We start from the raw sequence: 16,432 nt of genomic DNA on the forward strand, positions 1-16,432 counted from the left end.
ATTTCTTAAAAGCTGCAAGATAATACATGTATTTACATGGTTCAAAAGCAAACCTAATCAAAGGCCCTGGAGGCAACTTGAGCACAGGCCACTTGCAGAATGTAAAAACACAAGGAGTATATATACTATGCCCTACCAATGCGGAATGCTATTCAGTTCTTAAGATACTAGGTATTTTAGTTTACTAGTTATGGTGTGTGGTTATGTCTATTATGCCATTGTCTTAATTACCATGTTTTCAGACTAAAATTTTCTTTTTTTGAGCTATTGTCATGTAATCACTAGTTAGTGCTGATTATGAATATTATTATACATTCATTAATAGACTGAAATAAGAGCAGTATGTTCACACTGGTCAAGTCAGAGTGCTGTACTGCAAATGGGCTGTGTTAAGTTTAATAAAAACAATTAACTATGAAAGAATCCCATTTGAAGTTTACAGATTTCTTTCACTTTAATATTATTTCACTTAAATGTCTCTAAAGAAGCCTGTCAATATTTTAGAAATATCAATGGCTTTTCCTCATCTTAACAGATAACTTCTGGCAAGATTTTTCTTGCTAAGCTTTACATTTCCAAGTCTCACTTTAACAAGCACCAGCTGAAAAGAGCATTATGAGAATATTTTAGTAATCTCAATGCAAAAATACATTTTTAAAGAAAAAACAATTCTGGGATTTCTCTTCATTTACTTTTACTATGAAATACAAATACCTTCCTCAAAGCATTGTCCTCATCCTGACTCCTAAACAAAGTGATTTTGCTTGAGTTATTCAACTAAAGTCTTATAGAAAGGTCCCAAGGTTTCGATAACCAAAACTGCAAGGTTGTACACAATTACTTCAGGAATACAAAAATAGTTATTTGAATAAATTAAAAAGACAAAAAGGGATTTTTGAATCTTAGAGAATTGAAAAATTTACCTGAAAAATTTAAATATGGCAGTTGTGTTCAAGCAAAAAAATATAAACCTTGATAGTAATTGTATAATTTTTCTCATCTGTGTGGGAAATTCCCAAAATAGCCAAGTATTTACATTATAAAACTATTAGTGCTCCCCCCCCCCCAATACAGTATTAGCAATTTATGTACCTGATTTCCCATATTTTCTTTTGTCTTTTCCTTTACAGATAACCACATTTTAATATCAGCTTTGGTGATTGCTAGCACAGTAATTTTGACAGTTTTGGGAGCAATCGTTTGGTTCCTGTACAAAAGAAATTTGCATTCTGGTTTCACCACCGTTTTTTCAGTTGCACCCCAATCACCTTATAACGATGACTGTGTTTTGGTAGTTGCAGAAGAAAATGAACATGCTGTTCAATTTGACTGAAACTTTGGAAATCTTGGATTAAGACATCAAACACACTGGCAGTGATTCATGTGTATGACTTTAATATAAAACTTCACAATGAGTTTTTATGGTATATATCCTTATTTCAGTAACATCCCTCATCGCATTTGAAAAAGGAATGATCTTAAGATATGTTAGTGGTTATAACCACCTCCCCAAATGTTACTTTTTACTTGCAGGAAAGCTTAAAGCACAGCAGAAAAAAAACACCCCAAACCCACTCTATTTGTATTACCTGCTATATCTTCCCTCCCTCCTCCCATTTACTTGAACCACCTTATAGCTGGGAAAAATTCTACCTACCACTAGTTTTAGCAATCGCTACATCTTGCTCTCTTATTAATAAACATGCACGGGGAATAAACCTAACTTTATACTATATATATATTGAGATATATGAGTACATGCTGGTTACTATGGCAGATAATTTGTTTTCATCTTCAAAATTTAGATTTTGAAGATGTAGAATTTTGCAAGAGCTGCCATTATGGTAGAATTTAGATGTAGAAAATTTTAAGGATGTTAACACTATTTCATATAAGTTGCGTAATTTTACAATTTTGTTACTTTTTGGACAACACACAGTATTTAGCACTGATCCCAAATGGTTAGAATTTTAATAAAGTTTTTTGAAACAAAAAAATTATAGCCATACCAGGAAGGTGGTGGGAGGCAGGTAGTAAGGATAACACTTGAAATATAATGCCTTTACTTTTCCCCTACCACCAGACGTACTCCCATATAAGGTTATCCTATACTCCTCCAGCACTGACCTTTATATTTCAATGACATAAGCAAAAAATGCAGAAAAACACTGTACTATATGGTAGTGATGACGCTTAAAAGTTTTCAGCACCTTTCATGGACAATTTAAGGGTGAAAAATAATCATTTTGGGTGTCAAAAATGAAAATGGAAAAAAGCTGAAAGTTATTTTAAGTTTTCTTTATAGCTTAAGAACTATTAGAAAACAAAGAACATATAGAGTTGATATACAATTATATTTACTCCATTTAGAAACACAAAGCTCAGTTAAATCCTCTCAATAACCCACAGTCCACACTACCAAGTTTGATCAAAGGCAACAGTCCCAGCTTGTGTCATGTTTCCCTTCTCACAATTGATGGCACTTTTGTTAAGGAGATATTAACAATAAAGGCTATGTGGTATTAAAGAGAAAATGTTACAGAAGCTGTATTATACAATTATGCCCTGTAAGAGCTTTAATTTTCTTTTTTATGTGGTGATTTAGAAGGTTATTGTTGATAAGCTATTAAGTGGCACTAAAGATAGTGAACATTAGACTGGAATTCCTTCTTGCTTTCCTACTCAGATTCTAGGAGTTTAAGAACTAAGGACGATCCCGATCTCTTAATACTTTCTCTCCTGTTGTCACAAATCTCTACAGTGGCCAATATGGTAGTTAACTTGCAGTACCCACAAAATGTGTGGCTTTTACATTAAAAATAACTTAGTTCCTCAATTACACTAGCAACATTTCATGTGCTCAACTCAACATGCAATTTAAAATATTTCCACTTTCACTGGTTAGTGCTGCTCTAGAATCTCCCCTCTCCTTCCACTCAACTCTCATACAACCAACTAATTTCTTCTGTTCGTTTTGGTAACTTCTACCTAATGGCAGCTCTTGCAAAATGGCTGTTTTAAACTGATACCCCTGTGTTTATTTTTCAAACAAGTTATTAGAGGACCCTGGTAATGAAATGTTAAATCTTAATTTTCTTTATGTATCAGAACATCTGTAAACAGGCCCTTATTTCTATTTAAAGGTCAACAGATTAACTGGAACATTCAAATCTGTATTTTTATTAACAAATAATATGCATGTTTATTTATACTCAGAATGTTTAAATTGCTTTCTTTAAGACCATGGTCTAGTTAATTTGGCAGATATCTAGGAAGAATAACATTACATTTTCCTAGGAATTTGCAATCTTTGTAGTGAATAGTGTATGATGTCCTATTTTTGTTCAGAATTTGTGTTAACCAATGGAAATATTTTTCTTATTCCCTCTAATTCCTATTTACAGGATATTAGAAGCAAATATAATATTAAATATGTAGTGCTAAGAACTACAGAATACTATAAAGCTCAAGCCACTGTCACTTAGTATTTTAAAAAACTATAAAATTGTACACCAATGGAATTTTTACCATTTAATTTTTCAAATAAAAAATATTTTGGCTTAAAGCAGAAGACACTTTAGTTTTTTAATACTGAATTCTAGTAAAAGTATAAATGTTTCAAATTCAAAGCAACCCTAGGGACCCACAGAATAGATACTGGAACTGGCATCCTTAAGTTAGCATTTTTGCTTTACATAAGGTAATGAACGCAAAACTAACAAGTTGAGCAAATGTTTTGGAAACATTTATAGTTTTGTATGAAATGGAATTTGAAAATTTAATAAAATTCTTGCTATAAGGTTTGAAGTCTACTTTGAGCACCAAAAGCAAACATTTCAAGCTATAAAGTAAATCAATCAGTATACTTTATTTTGAGCCAAGGTTTTACATGAAGACCAACAAAGTAAATGTTGATTCAGATTTGAGAAATTACATGGTTTCTATTTAGATTTGGAAAAAGAAGTTTGTTGCCATGGCCTACGACTTTATTCAACCTAAAACCATATGAAAGTGTTTTTGAGTGTATCCTAAGGTTGCTCACAGAGAAAATACACTGTTCTGGAATTATACACGACGCATGACCACAGTGTAGATCTATCTATTCATGGTGAACAGGTAAAGTTCTTTTGTTCTCCAAATGTAGTGAAAATAGTAAGCCACTAAATAAATGCTCAGATTAACAACAGTTAAAAACGGTCAGGATCCAAACAGGTTTTTATTTACGAAGAAGTGACAACACTAAAAAACATATTGAAAACCAGTGTTTTAAACTTTGAATGTGGGATTTAAAAATATTCCATTAACTTGAGATTGCAATAATTTTCTTTTTACCAAATAGCACTTGACTGGCAATTCTGGTATAATTTAGAGCTGAAATATTCCTAAAGGAATATCTACATACTATGGCCTATCAAATATAACCTGCATTTTTCAAATCAATACAAAAATGTATCCATCATTTATACATTTTAAATTTATATACTTTTTTAAAAATTAGGTATTACCGCTAAATAAATTTAGAATTTAAAGTAAATTTGGACACCTAATATAATGCTCTTCATAACTTACTCCCCCCTACTCATTCTTTTTTCTTTTTAAACACCGGAAGCAAATGATTATGTAAATGAGACCGCAACTTAAGGCATTTTAAAAGGAAAAATAATTAGGTGCCATTTGGCATTTTATTTTGAAAGCAGTTTTGTCTCATTTTTTTTCACTAGCAAAGGGCTAAAACACGAACCATTTTCATAAATATGACTACAATAATCAGAACAAAAAAAGGGTTGTAGGCATTGCTTAGATATTTAAAACAATATAACACTTCCCCACTCACCTAAAAGAAAAATACTTTTGATTACCAGTTTATTAACATCAGTGACTGGCCATGTTAAAAGGTCCAGCAAGTAGAATTTTAATTCAGCAACACTTGAGAATGAATATATATATATATATATACACATGCATACGTGTGTGTATATATATATATATTTTTATTTATATAATGTATTTAATAGGCATTCCCCCACAAAATTAACTCATACTTAATTGCCAGTTTTAATAAACACTTGTTAACAGATCATCCATTTGTCTTATATGAAGTTAGGCAATATCAAATGTTCTGTTATGTTCTCCATCTTCTTCAGAATCATCCTCTGAAGCTGTTGAAAGAAAAGAGGATGATCAAGAATGATTTTAAGGGGGATGAGAATGGAAGTGTAAATATGAAGCCAGAAGAGCAATGACTTGTAAAATAAAATCCCAACGTAATAAACTCTTTGGTCAAAATGAAGATATGACAGGGGTTAGGGTAGTTTGACTGTGGGTAATGCCATTCCAAAACACCCCCATCCCTAAATCTTGTTAGTTTCTATAAAAACAAACATGTTTTAAAATGTGGTTCAAGAACATCTTCTAAAAAGTTTCTGAGATGTTTGTTCTCATATTAGCCAATTTCAATAGAGAAAAAGTAAACTTAAAACAAGTGTTCCTCCTCACACACCTGAGTCTGGCTTATTACTGCAACATGTTTTGATGCATCCGGTGAGAATGGAAAAAAAGTGCACAGAATAGATTATGGGTATTCTTGCAAATTACATCAAAGCTGTGTCTATACAATGCCAAGAAAAAGCTCTATTTCGTTATTAAAAATAGCTTTCTATAGACACAGCCTAAACTAACTGGATTCAGTAAAAACCTTTTGTTGAAATTACTCCTATAACTCCACATTGCCAGAAACTTATCATTTTGCAGTATTTCGGACCTCAATTTATTTTAGCGTCATTAGTGGTTCAAGAATTTAATATGAAACATCCTGTAATGTCTTTAGGAAGAACATAAGTATTCTGTAAACTGCTCTGCATGTTGAGGAAAATGGAAGTTCACTAAAATAAACACTGAACTAGCATTTCCCCTATTACCAAGGGCATTTACTCTTCTTGTGTTAACACTGGGTGATTTAAGAGTACCCAGCAAATGACTTCCACCAGAAAAATATGCTACATGTACAGTTTCTCAGTCTATTCGTTGATCTTGCAGAAAACTTAAATGATACCAAGCATAAAAGCTCATGAATGCATAAACACAAGGGTTAAGTTTTATGCTGTATCATGGAGCAGTAGCAAACTAAAAGTAAATTGCTTTGTAAAGAACTTATGTTTTCTATTTTATTTACTCCACAGGTGAAAATTTGGTCAGAATCCATGTTCAGAATGTTAATATGCTGGTATTTATTTGGTAGTTAACTTGTAGCACCCACAACATCTCTCATTCTCAGCTGAATTTGAGTATATTTCACCTCCATCTTTTTTCCTCTCTCTCATGTTTAGGAGTTGACACTTATGTTTAGGGAGCTAAATTATAAAAGAGAATTTTTAAAAAAAAGAAACAATCTGGGGAAAATACTCACTGAAATTATATCTGACAAAGTATAAATTACTTACAAAAAAGGGGATAAGATGATATAAAGGAAAAAAGATTTACATCCCATTTCATATACCATTTGACTCTTTTATATACAATTTTTACATATACTAACTAAATTCTAAAATTGCATTATCTGGTTGTACCTCTACTCTTTTTAAAACTTAAAAATAGCACAGAATGACAAAAATCCATCTCAGAGTAATCAAAGAATTAAAAAGTTCTTATGAGAACTAAATCCCCCTCAAACCTTATTTCAAAAGATGCTGAACACTTGCTAAAGATGAAAATGTTATGCACACTACAGACAACACTTTCAAGTATTTTGAAGATAATATAGAAGGTAATCAACTGGAGAATACATATTTTAAAACACTTCAAAGAGTGCATTCAAATTTGATCATGGGGAGCCACTTGCTTTGGGTGAAAAAGTACTAAACAGGGTAATCTTGGAGTCCCAGGAACTATTCCAGAGCCACCAGTATCTGCGTCCACCTGGTATGAAGCACCATGGAGGTTGTAGGACTTTGAGAAGATGGTATGTTGTACAGATGCCTGTAAAAATTTGGACATTAAATGCCTTCATATAGGAGCCCAGGCAGAAGTCCTAATGCTAGAACAGGATCTAAAAATGTCCATGAGGACCTGAACAAGGAGCAAAACAAACAAAAAAGAAACAACTAACCCACCACTATGGCTTCTGTTATGGATTCAGAATTAGCGCTCTTTTACCCCTATTTTCTTACAACTACACATAAACCCAGGAAAATCTTTTATGATCTAACAAAGCTGAATAACAAAATTTCATGCACAAATACAAAAATCTAAAAGATTAAAAAAGTGTTGTTTGATTAGTAGTCAAACGTCTTAAGTGTGAAAATTAAGGTGATCAGAAACAAAATTTTATTTAATGAAAGTAATATACTGATGGTTAAACGTAGATCCTTCTGTACTTTAAAATTAGTACCATTTAAAAAAATATGTTTTAAAAATCCTAATGTCAGTTGCCCAGCCGTCTTTCCCAAATCAATGGTATTAAGGCTATAAATGAAGCTCTAATTTGAGAGAGTATATACTTAAGGCTTTGCTCTGTGAGTTTAATTTGCAACAGTAAATTCAACAAGTCTGGGGAGGGGGAATTCCACCTACTTTCGAGATCTTCCATATGTGCCTGAAGAGTTCTTGCAAGGTTAATAAACTAGAAACAATGCAGAAAAAAATACAGTAGTTGAAATGTTGCAAATGGATTTGAAGAGAGATTCAGTTTAGGAGTTTCATTTCTATTTAAAAAGTCAAACACCATTTTTAAGCCTTTAAATAGGAGGGTCTTTCTCGACCCACTTCAAAAATTACTTAAGCTTAAGGATATTGTTTTTAAATTTTTTATAAATAATAAATTAATCATGTATTGAGCATGTAGAAATTGGGAGCAAATACAGAATTTGTATCAAATAACATTTCTCTTGCATAAATGTAACGCAACAATTATGAAAAAATAAAAACTTTAGAATTTGGACTCATGATTTCAATTTTAGTGGTCAATTTAGAAAATTAAAACAAGAATATTATGTAAATGTGACAACTCGAAGTATTGCACTTGATTCTATATTTTTAAAAAAATTATAAAAATGACTTGCACTTGAATATTAATTTGACAGCTTTTTAAAAAGGCATGAATTCAATAGAACTTAATAGACTTATATGGTTTATTCATTCTTAAGAGAGAAGTCATTTTATGGCATTAACTAGATTTAGGTCAGAGGTCCTCAAACTTTTTAAACAGGGGACCAATTCACTGTCCCTCAGACACTCCACACATGCGCACTGCGGGCCCGGGACGAGTCGGCTGCTAAGCAGGACAGGCAGCGGCGGCAAAAACACCCGGCGGGCTGGATAAATGTTTTCGGCGGGCCGCATGTGGCCCGCAGGCCGTAGTTTGAGGACCCCTGATTTAGGTAGTACTATGATTTCTGAAATACTAAGAAATCAAGAGATCTTTGCTCAAATTCTGGATGGTCTTAAGCCAGTTTATTCTCTTTTCCTCAATGATGATAATCTGTCAACTGGCTCACAGGTGTAATAATGTGCGTATGATGGTTACAGAAAAATGTTTTACCAATGTATAATATACATTACATTTTTATAATTTAAAAAATACCATAAATTGTTAAATTTTTGTCACTAAAATGAACACTTATATAAAAAAGGTTAAAGGATATATGTTTATGAACACATTTAAAGATATGAAGTGTTCAGATAATTACAGTAATGAGATGTAGGTGGCCCTAGCCTCTGCTACACAAAATGAGCAAGGTAGCAGCATACAAATCTCCTCTGGTACACTGAGGCAAACTGTATCATTTATGACTACCTAGCAGCTAGCTTAAGTATTAAATTAAGGTAATAGTGTACAGAGCAAATACCAAATAGTCCGTATCTAAAATAGTTTGCATTATGGACTCACTTGAAAATTAGTACATTGGTAAGCTTTTACATGACAGTAACAAATAAATTGAAGTTAATTTCCTATTCTCTCTTGGTTTTTGGAGTTCAGATTTCTAAGTTATATTTCTAAGTCATCTTCCTCTCCCTTCAATTAAAAAGAGAACACTTTCCCCTTAGTGTTTCCTTTCTGTTTTTCACTGAAATATATTCCAATTACCTTTATGAGCTAGAAAATTACTTAACTAAAATAGCTTTATGAGAAAATTAGGCTGCTTAATATAGAAGATAGCAATTTCTATTAAATCTACAATATTTTTATTTTTAAGAGACATTTTAACATAAGAAGTCCTCAAAGGAAATAGAATATGAGCATATAAAACAATCTGCTTTCCAAAACAAACACCTGGTACATCACACCCTCCCACCGCCCTCCTCCAACATTACTTACTCGGACTCGTGTGCTTGGTTCACTTGTATTTCCCATCATATCAGAAAAGCTTTGTTCGCACAAGTGCAATAACACAACTAGGTAGAGACCAGAGCTGATAAACTCATACTCAGCCTTCAAAAGAGAAGCAAACAAAAGAAAAAGAAAATGGAGAATGAAAAATTAGTAAACTTGAGATTGATAGTCATAGTACACTGATAAACTAGAGGAAATATATTCATTCATGTCTAGCTCCTAGTAAGAGATATGGTGCCATCTATTAAAACAGGAAATAAAGGGCCACCCTTTATAACATCATAAAATTTTACTAATGCCAAATAATGAGTCCGAATAGGTGTGTGAATAGCCTCTTTAGTCTCATACAGTCTTCCTTTATGTAATGGTTTATATAAAAGTGGGATTTTTAAGTCATATGATTATAGAATCTGGTTCTTTATAAAGCTCATAAGCACTTTCACTGCACAAATGACTAAATATTTACTTAAAAATTATCACTTCATCTACAGCTAACTCAATATATACTATATAACTAAAACTTACTCTGATAGGTCAAATGATTCTTAGGTAATACAATTAATTTAAAGGCAACAGTAATTTAAAAAATAAACTAAAAAAGGAAATAGAGTAACTGTTACTCAAATAGTTATTTGATTCCAAACTCTTCTATTGTTTTGAAGCTAAAACTACAAATCATATAGTGTTTTAAAAATCTGAACTGTCCTGTAGTTTTTATACAGCAAGCTATCTGTAAGCTGTGCCATTTTGGTAATTAAGTTATCTGCAAGTTAAGAACTATACTTTATTAGTACCAACTTCAGCAAGTTATCAGATTCTACAGTACTAAAGAAATTCAAAGTTGATTTATTAAATGCTTCTTTAAATACTTAATTACTTTTATCTTACAAGAAAATTATATACCCATACGATTTTAAAAATGTTAATGGTTAGTACCTTGAAAAAAATGAAGCCACTGGATAATGAAATACTAAACTGTATTAACATTAAACTAATCACTTAAAATGGGGGTAGTTGTCAGGCCACCAGAATCCATAATTCACAAAGAACAAAGAAGTTAAAGCCAGGAAGCTTTCTTAGCAATGACTCCACCTATTTCCCAACACTTCCAAATTACTTAAGATGTGGATCATAAAATCATTGGAGAACAGTAAAAACATTCCTGGATTAACTGAAAAGCCAAACAACACCTTTAAGAGACACGATGGAGTACGTAGAGAAGGAAGATGGCAGGAGAAAATCATCCTTTGTAACCTACTCACATTTTGAGAATAAAAAAATATTTCTTTGCATTACTCCATCTTTCCACACTCTTCTACCATTCTTTAAAGTACTAATGCTCAGTTGTCTAGAGAGACTCCTTTGGGGATTTACGAAAATTTCTTGCTTAAGTGGTATTTTTTTGGACAACCGACTCATTAGATAATAACTAATTACTATTGGAATAACATCTGTACTACAGCTGCCTAATTTTTCATTCTCTAGATAAGTGGTGGTCCGAGGAACACTGGTGGTCCTTGTGAAGTCCGAAAGGTTGGCAACCACTGCACTAGATCATTGATTTTTTAACCTGGATCTAAGCAATTAGCTTCAGGGAACTTGGGAATCCCATAACTTATATACAGATTTTGTGTCTATGTATATTTTGTAAGAAGTGTTCATGGTTTTAATCAGATTTTCAGGGGTATCCATTTATTCCCACATTTAAAAGTAGTGTCCACAAGAGACCATATACCACATTATTCCGTTTATATGAAATATGCAGAACAGAGAACTCCACAGAAACAGAACATAAGACTGGTTGTTTCCAGGGGATGTGGAAAAGGGGGTAAAGGGGAGAAACTGCTTAATGGGTACAGGATTTTCTTTTGAAGAGATGAAAATGGTTGGAAGTAGACAGAGGTAGTGGTTGCACATTGCAAATGTATGGATAACCACTGAATTGCTCAATTTAAGTGGTTTTTATGTTATCTCAACTTTGTGTCAATAAAATAAAGGGGCGGGGGGTCCATTACCCCTTCATTTAAAAAGTGTTTTTTAAGAATTCATGAATTTTCTCACCATCAAATATCTCTCTTAATAACAAATATGCTAAGCTCACTTGGAGAGTGTATGGCTCTAGGATCATCCTAATAATCTCCTTTAACATCTTTTCTCCACCTCCACCTCCACCTCCCAAACTTTCCTTTAAGAAGTGAGCTTTTCATTCAAATTGTATAATTTAAGCATCCCAACATTTAAAAATGTAAAGCTCTTCAAGAAACAAAAATTAGTGAACAAAATTATTGGGAAACAGGAGTTATCAACACATACCAAAAGAATCCGAGAAATGAGAAGAAAATATTTGAAAAATGTATTATGATCAAAGAAGCCCTGGTATTCATTATATAAATAACAGCTAGACTATAATGGTACAAATACTAAAGGAAAACAACTATGTGAACTTGGAATAAAAAATTTCATAAAATAACTTGTTCAACGTAAGTTGGAAACAGAAATGGGGAAGGCGGAGGGAACAAGGATACTAAGAACATGTGGTCAGATATGCATATAAAAACTATTCTAACATAAAAAATGCAGAAATATGAAGCAAATCCAGGGTTTGTTGTTTTAATCATGTTCCAGCACTCAAGAGGCATTCGTAACTGAGACATCTGGGGCACTACTTAGGGATCACTTTCCCAAGCTTTTATTATTTTCAGGTTTATTTAGGAAACATAGGATATATTTTATCTACATAAATTTAAAACCTGTGACTTGGTTATTTACCTTTCAGTGACAGAAAGTTATGAGAAAAATAAAAGAAAATTATAAAATTATAATCCCTAATGCAGTAACAGAGAATTATATTAAGAAATTATTGCCCTGGCTGGTTTGGCTCAGTGGATAGAGCGTCGGCCTGTGGACTGAGGAGTCCCAGGTTCGATTCTGGTCAGGCGCATGTACCTTGGTTGCGGGCACATACCCAGTGGGGAGTGTGCAGGAGGCAGCTGATTGATGTTTCTAACTCTCTCTCTCTTTTCCTCTCTGTAAAAAATCAATAAAATATATTTTTTTAAAAATTATTACTATTTTTATTATTTTAATGCCGGTTTTCTGACCATGTTTTAATCTTTTCTTCAAGAGTTGTCCTTTAAACATAGAAGAGACACTTACCAACAAGGGAAAATATACTAACTTGTTCATTTGCATGAGCTCTGTGCAGTTCATGGACGTCAAAGTCCTCCAGGTTGAGCTGTAACTTCTCCTTACAGAGTTCGCAGGTGGTCACAGCCTCTAAGGAAGAACCTGGTGAAATAGTACATTACAAGTGAACCTTAGCTTTGCTATTGCTCCACAAAACATTTTCCTTTTAAGTTTTAAGCTTAGGATATAGAAAATTGAAAGGGAGGGAGGGAAGAAGGTAGATTGGATTATTGCCATAAATTAGTCATATCTCCTAAAATAGCAATCAGCAATACCTAGAGTGTGTGTCAGGTCCTACTCTGGTATTTAAGCCTCCACCCATTTATATACCTGTTGTTGTTTTTCTACTAGATACTCATACATTACTGATCCCGGGAAGCTGATAATGGAATGCCATCTGCACTTCCTCCTTCACCCTTAAGTACATCGGCAAGATGGCATTAAAACAATCCTATATAATAAAGATGTAATATGCAAATGGTTTTTACACCTTGACGCGTAACGACCGGCCGTGTAATGACTGGATCACGAATCAGCAGGAGGGTGGGGCAGCGGGCAGAGAGCTACAGGAGGGGGCAGGGCAGCAAGCTATGAGAGGGGGTAGGGAGGAGGGGGGAGCTACAGGAGGGTGGCAGTGAGCTACTAGTGCAGGGATTCATGCTCAGGCTAGTAGTGTTTAATAACATAGTATCTCGAACAACTAGTTGCATATACCCAGACCAGTATCTTTGATGTGACAATATATACCTAAGACCTTTCATGGTTTAAGGAATGTGCCCTCCTTAGGTTAGGAAAGGGGGGAAAAAAAGCCACTTTTGTCCAGATCAAAACAGCTCCTTTCTATCATAAAAGGAATGGAGTCCTGATACATGCCACAACATAGATGAATCTTGAAAACATTATGCTAAGCAAAGTAAGGTAGGTACAAAAAGAATAAATACCTCATTATCCCATTTATATGAAATGTGTAGAATAGGCAAATTCAGAGAGAAAGTAAATCAGAAGTTACCAGAGATTGTGGTGGGGAAGTGGGAAGGGGAGAAGGGGAGGAGGGGAGGAGGGGAGGAGGAGGGCATTATTGCTTAATGGAAAGTTTGTTTGCAGTGATAAAAAAGTTTTGCAAACATAATGGTGATGGTCACACAAAATTCTGGATGCACACAATGTCACTGAATTGTACTCTTAATAACGTTTAAAAGGAAAAATTTTACTGTGTGTGTGTATATATATATATATATATATATATATTTTTACCACAAATTTTTTTAAAAAGCTCCTTTTGTCTCATATGCATTCAACATTTGATTACTCTTAAGCTTCAGGTTCCAATTTAGTAGGTAGCAGTCTTGTCTAGTTAAACATAAAGCCATTTTCCCCACTGTATTTTCTTTTAGATAGGGCTTTAAGTTGAAAAAAATGTTCTGAAAATTAAAGGAAGTCACATGAGTAACAGGGTATGTTTAAATTCTATTCAACTAGCATGTTGAGTGCTTGTTATGTGCAATATTACAGGTTTTGGAGATTCAGGAAAAAGAATAACGAGTAACCCCTATCTTCAAAGAGCTCATAAAACTTAGAATTAGTGCTACTTAATAACAACAATTCTTTAAGTAATAAAATTTGGCATAGCCAAAACCAGTTTGGCTCAGTGGATAGAGCGTCGGCCTGCGGACTGAAAGGTCCCGGGTTCGATTCCGGTCAAGGGCACGTACGTTGGTTGCGGGCACATCCCCAGTGGGAGATGTGCAGGAGGCAGCTGGTCGATGTTTCTCTCTCATCGATGTTTCTAACTCTCTATCCCTCTCCCTTCCTCTCTGTAAAAAATCAGTAAAAAAATATATTAAAAAATAAAATAAAATAAAATAAAATTTGGCATGAAGTCCAAGAAAGCAGTAGTAACTTACATGCATTCTCTAGAAAATAGCTAAAAGAAACCATCAAAAAAATGAAAAAGGAACCCACTGCATTGGAAAACATTTGCCAATGATACATCTGATAAGGGGTTAATTTCCAAAATATATAAAGAATTCATAAAACTTTACAAAAGACAAACAATCCAATTAAAAAATGGGTAAAGGACGTAAGTAGACACCTCTCCAAAGTGGACACACAGATGGCCAAGAGACATATGAAAAACATCACTAATTATCAAAGTCACTAATCATGAGACGCAAATTAAAATGCTAATAAGGTATCATGTCACACCTGTTAGAATGGCCATCATCAACAATTAACAAATGACAAGTGCTGGCAAGGATGTAGAGAGAAGGGAACCCTCGTGTGCACTGCTGGAGGGAATGCAGACTGGGACAGCCACTATGGAAAACAGTAGGGAATTGTCTCAAAATATTAAAAATGGAATTGCCATTTGACCCAGTGATCCCACTGCTAAGAAACCAGAAACACCAATCAGAAAGAATGTATTAATGCTCATAGGAGCATTAATTTACAATAGCTAAGATCTAGAAACAGCCCAAGTGGCCATCCGTAGATGAGTGGATAAAAAAGCTGTGGTACATTTACACCACGGAAAACTATGCAGTTGTAAAAAAAGAAGGATCTCTTACACCCTTTGAGACAACCTGGAGGAACCTGGAGAGTATTATGCTCAGTGAAATAAGCCAGTCAGAGAAAGATCAGTATCATATGATCTCACTCATGTGTGCAATCTAATGAACAAAATAAACTAATGAACAAAAGAGATCCAGAGACATAGAAGCATGGAACAGACTGACAAATCTCAGAGGAAGGTGGGGCTTAGGGGCAGAGAGGGGAAAGATTAACTGGGGAACTTATATGCATAGCCCATGGACACAGACAATAGTGTAGTGAAGGCCTAGAGGGGCTGGTGCAGGCTGCAGTGTGTCAATGGGGGTAGGGGGACAGGGGGGAGACAGACGGATGGACATGTGTAATAACTTTCAATAATAAAGATAAATAAAAAAATAAAGTAAAAAAAATCAATGGGAAAAAATAATAAAATTACATGTATCTATCTCACTTGGGAATCATATTCATGGCCACTGATTTTAATGAAACTGATACTTCCTAAAAACACCTTAGAATGGTATTTCCCCCACACATCAAAATCTCTAAAACTGTCCCCTAACCATCTGAAGACTTTATCTCCCTTAACTAAGAAAACAGAAGCAATTATATAGCAATCCAAGCATCTTCTCACCTAAACTGATCAACATCCATATCTAGACTAGCCTTCTTGTAATTTTTTTAAAATACCTTTATTCCTATTAAAGGCTAACTACTTGACTTGTGCCCTAGATCCCATCTTTCTCTCCTCAATACAATCTAATCATGCTTATGACCCCAGCACTCCAGAGACAAGCTACAAAGGACATTCAGGCCACCAAATCCAACTGTCATTTCTTTGTTTGTATCTCTTAGTAGTATATTTGACAGGCTTGATTACACTCTCCTTAAAACACTTCCTTTTCTTGGCTTGCACAACACTCTCTTTTTTAAGCTTTTTTTCTTACTAGACTGAGACCGCTCCTCAAATCTTCTCTGCTCCCACTAAACGTTTGGGTGTCCCAAGGCTCTGTCCTGGGCTAATTTCTTAGATATATGCTCTTATTCTAAATGACCTAATTTAATCCCGATACTAAAAATATTACATATGTGTTTATGATTCTCAAAATTGTAATTTCCAGTGCTAATACCCTGTGAAATATCCAGCTTGTCTAGCAAGCTGCCAAGTTGACATTTCCATCTGGTTAATATATATTTCCAAAACAGAACTCTTGAATTCCTTTCCCAAATTTATTCAATTCACAGTCTTCTTTATTTCAGTAAATGAACCTACCATTTATTTTCTTAGCAGCTCATGACAAAAATATGGGCTTCCTAATTGTTCTTTCTCCTTCACTCCACCACATCCAATCCACATCCAATCCACCGGCA

General features: G+C 34.0%; 2 protein-coding genes across 8 annotated transcripts in view; one reads left to right on the forward strand and one right to left on the reverse strand.

Annotated features, from left to right (window-relative positions):
• Nucleotides 1-4,848, forward strand: part of LY75 (lymphocyte antigen 75) — a 134,052-nt gene extending 129,204 nt beyond the window's left edge. Inside the window, exon 39 of the mRNA XM_070422923.1 lies at nucleotides 1,131-4,848. Coding sequence (XP_070279024.1) covers nucleotides 1,131-1,333 — 203 coding nt within the window. The 3' untranslated portion in view covers nucleotides 1,334-4,848. The remainder of the gene's footprint in view (nucleotides 1-1,130) is intronic.
• The window catches only part of MARCHF7 (membrane associated ring-CH-type finger 7), a 40,979-nt gene continuing 28,744 nt past the window's right edge, over nucleotides 4,198-16,432 (reverse strand). For 3 of the 7 annotated variants that reach the window (XM_070422924.1, XM_070422925.1, XM_070422928.1), the window contains 4 exons: nucleotides 12,507-12,616; nucleotides 9,314-9,427; nucleotides 7,570-7,618; nucleotides 5,168-6,975 (listed from right to left, as the gene is read on the reverse strand). In XM_070422924.1, the coding sequence (XP_070279025.1) occupies nucleotides 6,821-6,975; nucleotides 7,570-7,618; nucleotides 9,314-9,427; nucleotides 12,507-12,616 (428 nt within the window). In that variant the 3' untranslated portion in view covers nucleotides 5,168-6,820. The other 4 variants (XM_070422929.1, XM_070422926.1, XM_070422930.1 and 1 more) reach the window with 2 other exon arrangements.

The sequence above is a fragment of the Myotis yumanensis genome, unplaced genomic scaffold (genome assembly GCF_028538775.1).
Source record: "Myotis yumanensis isolate MYYU_CA2020_CCGP unplaced genomic scaffold, mMyoYum1.0.hap1 SCAF_8, whole genome shotgun sequence".
Lineage (NCBI taxonomy): Eukaryota > Metazoa > Chordata > Mammalia > Chiroptera > Vespertilionidae > Myotis > Myotis yumanensis.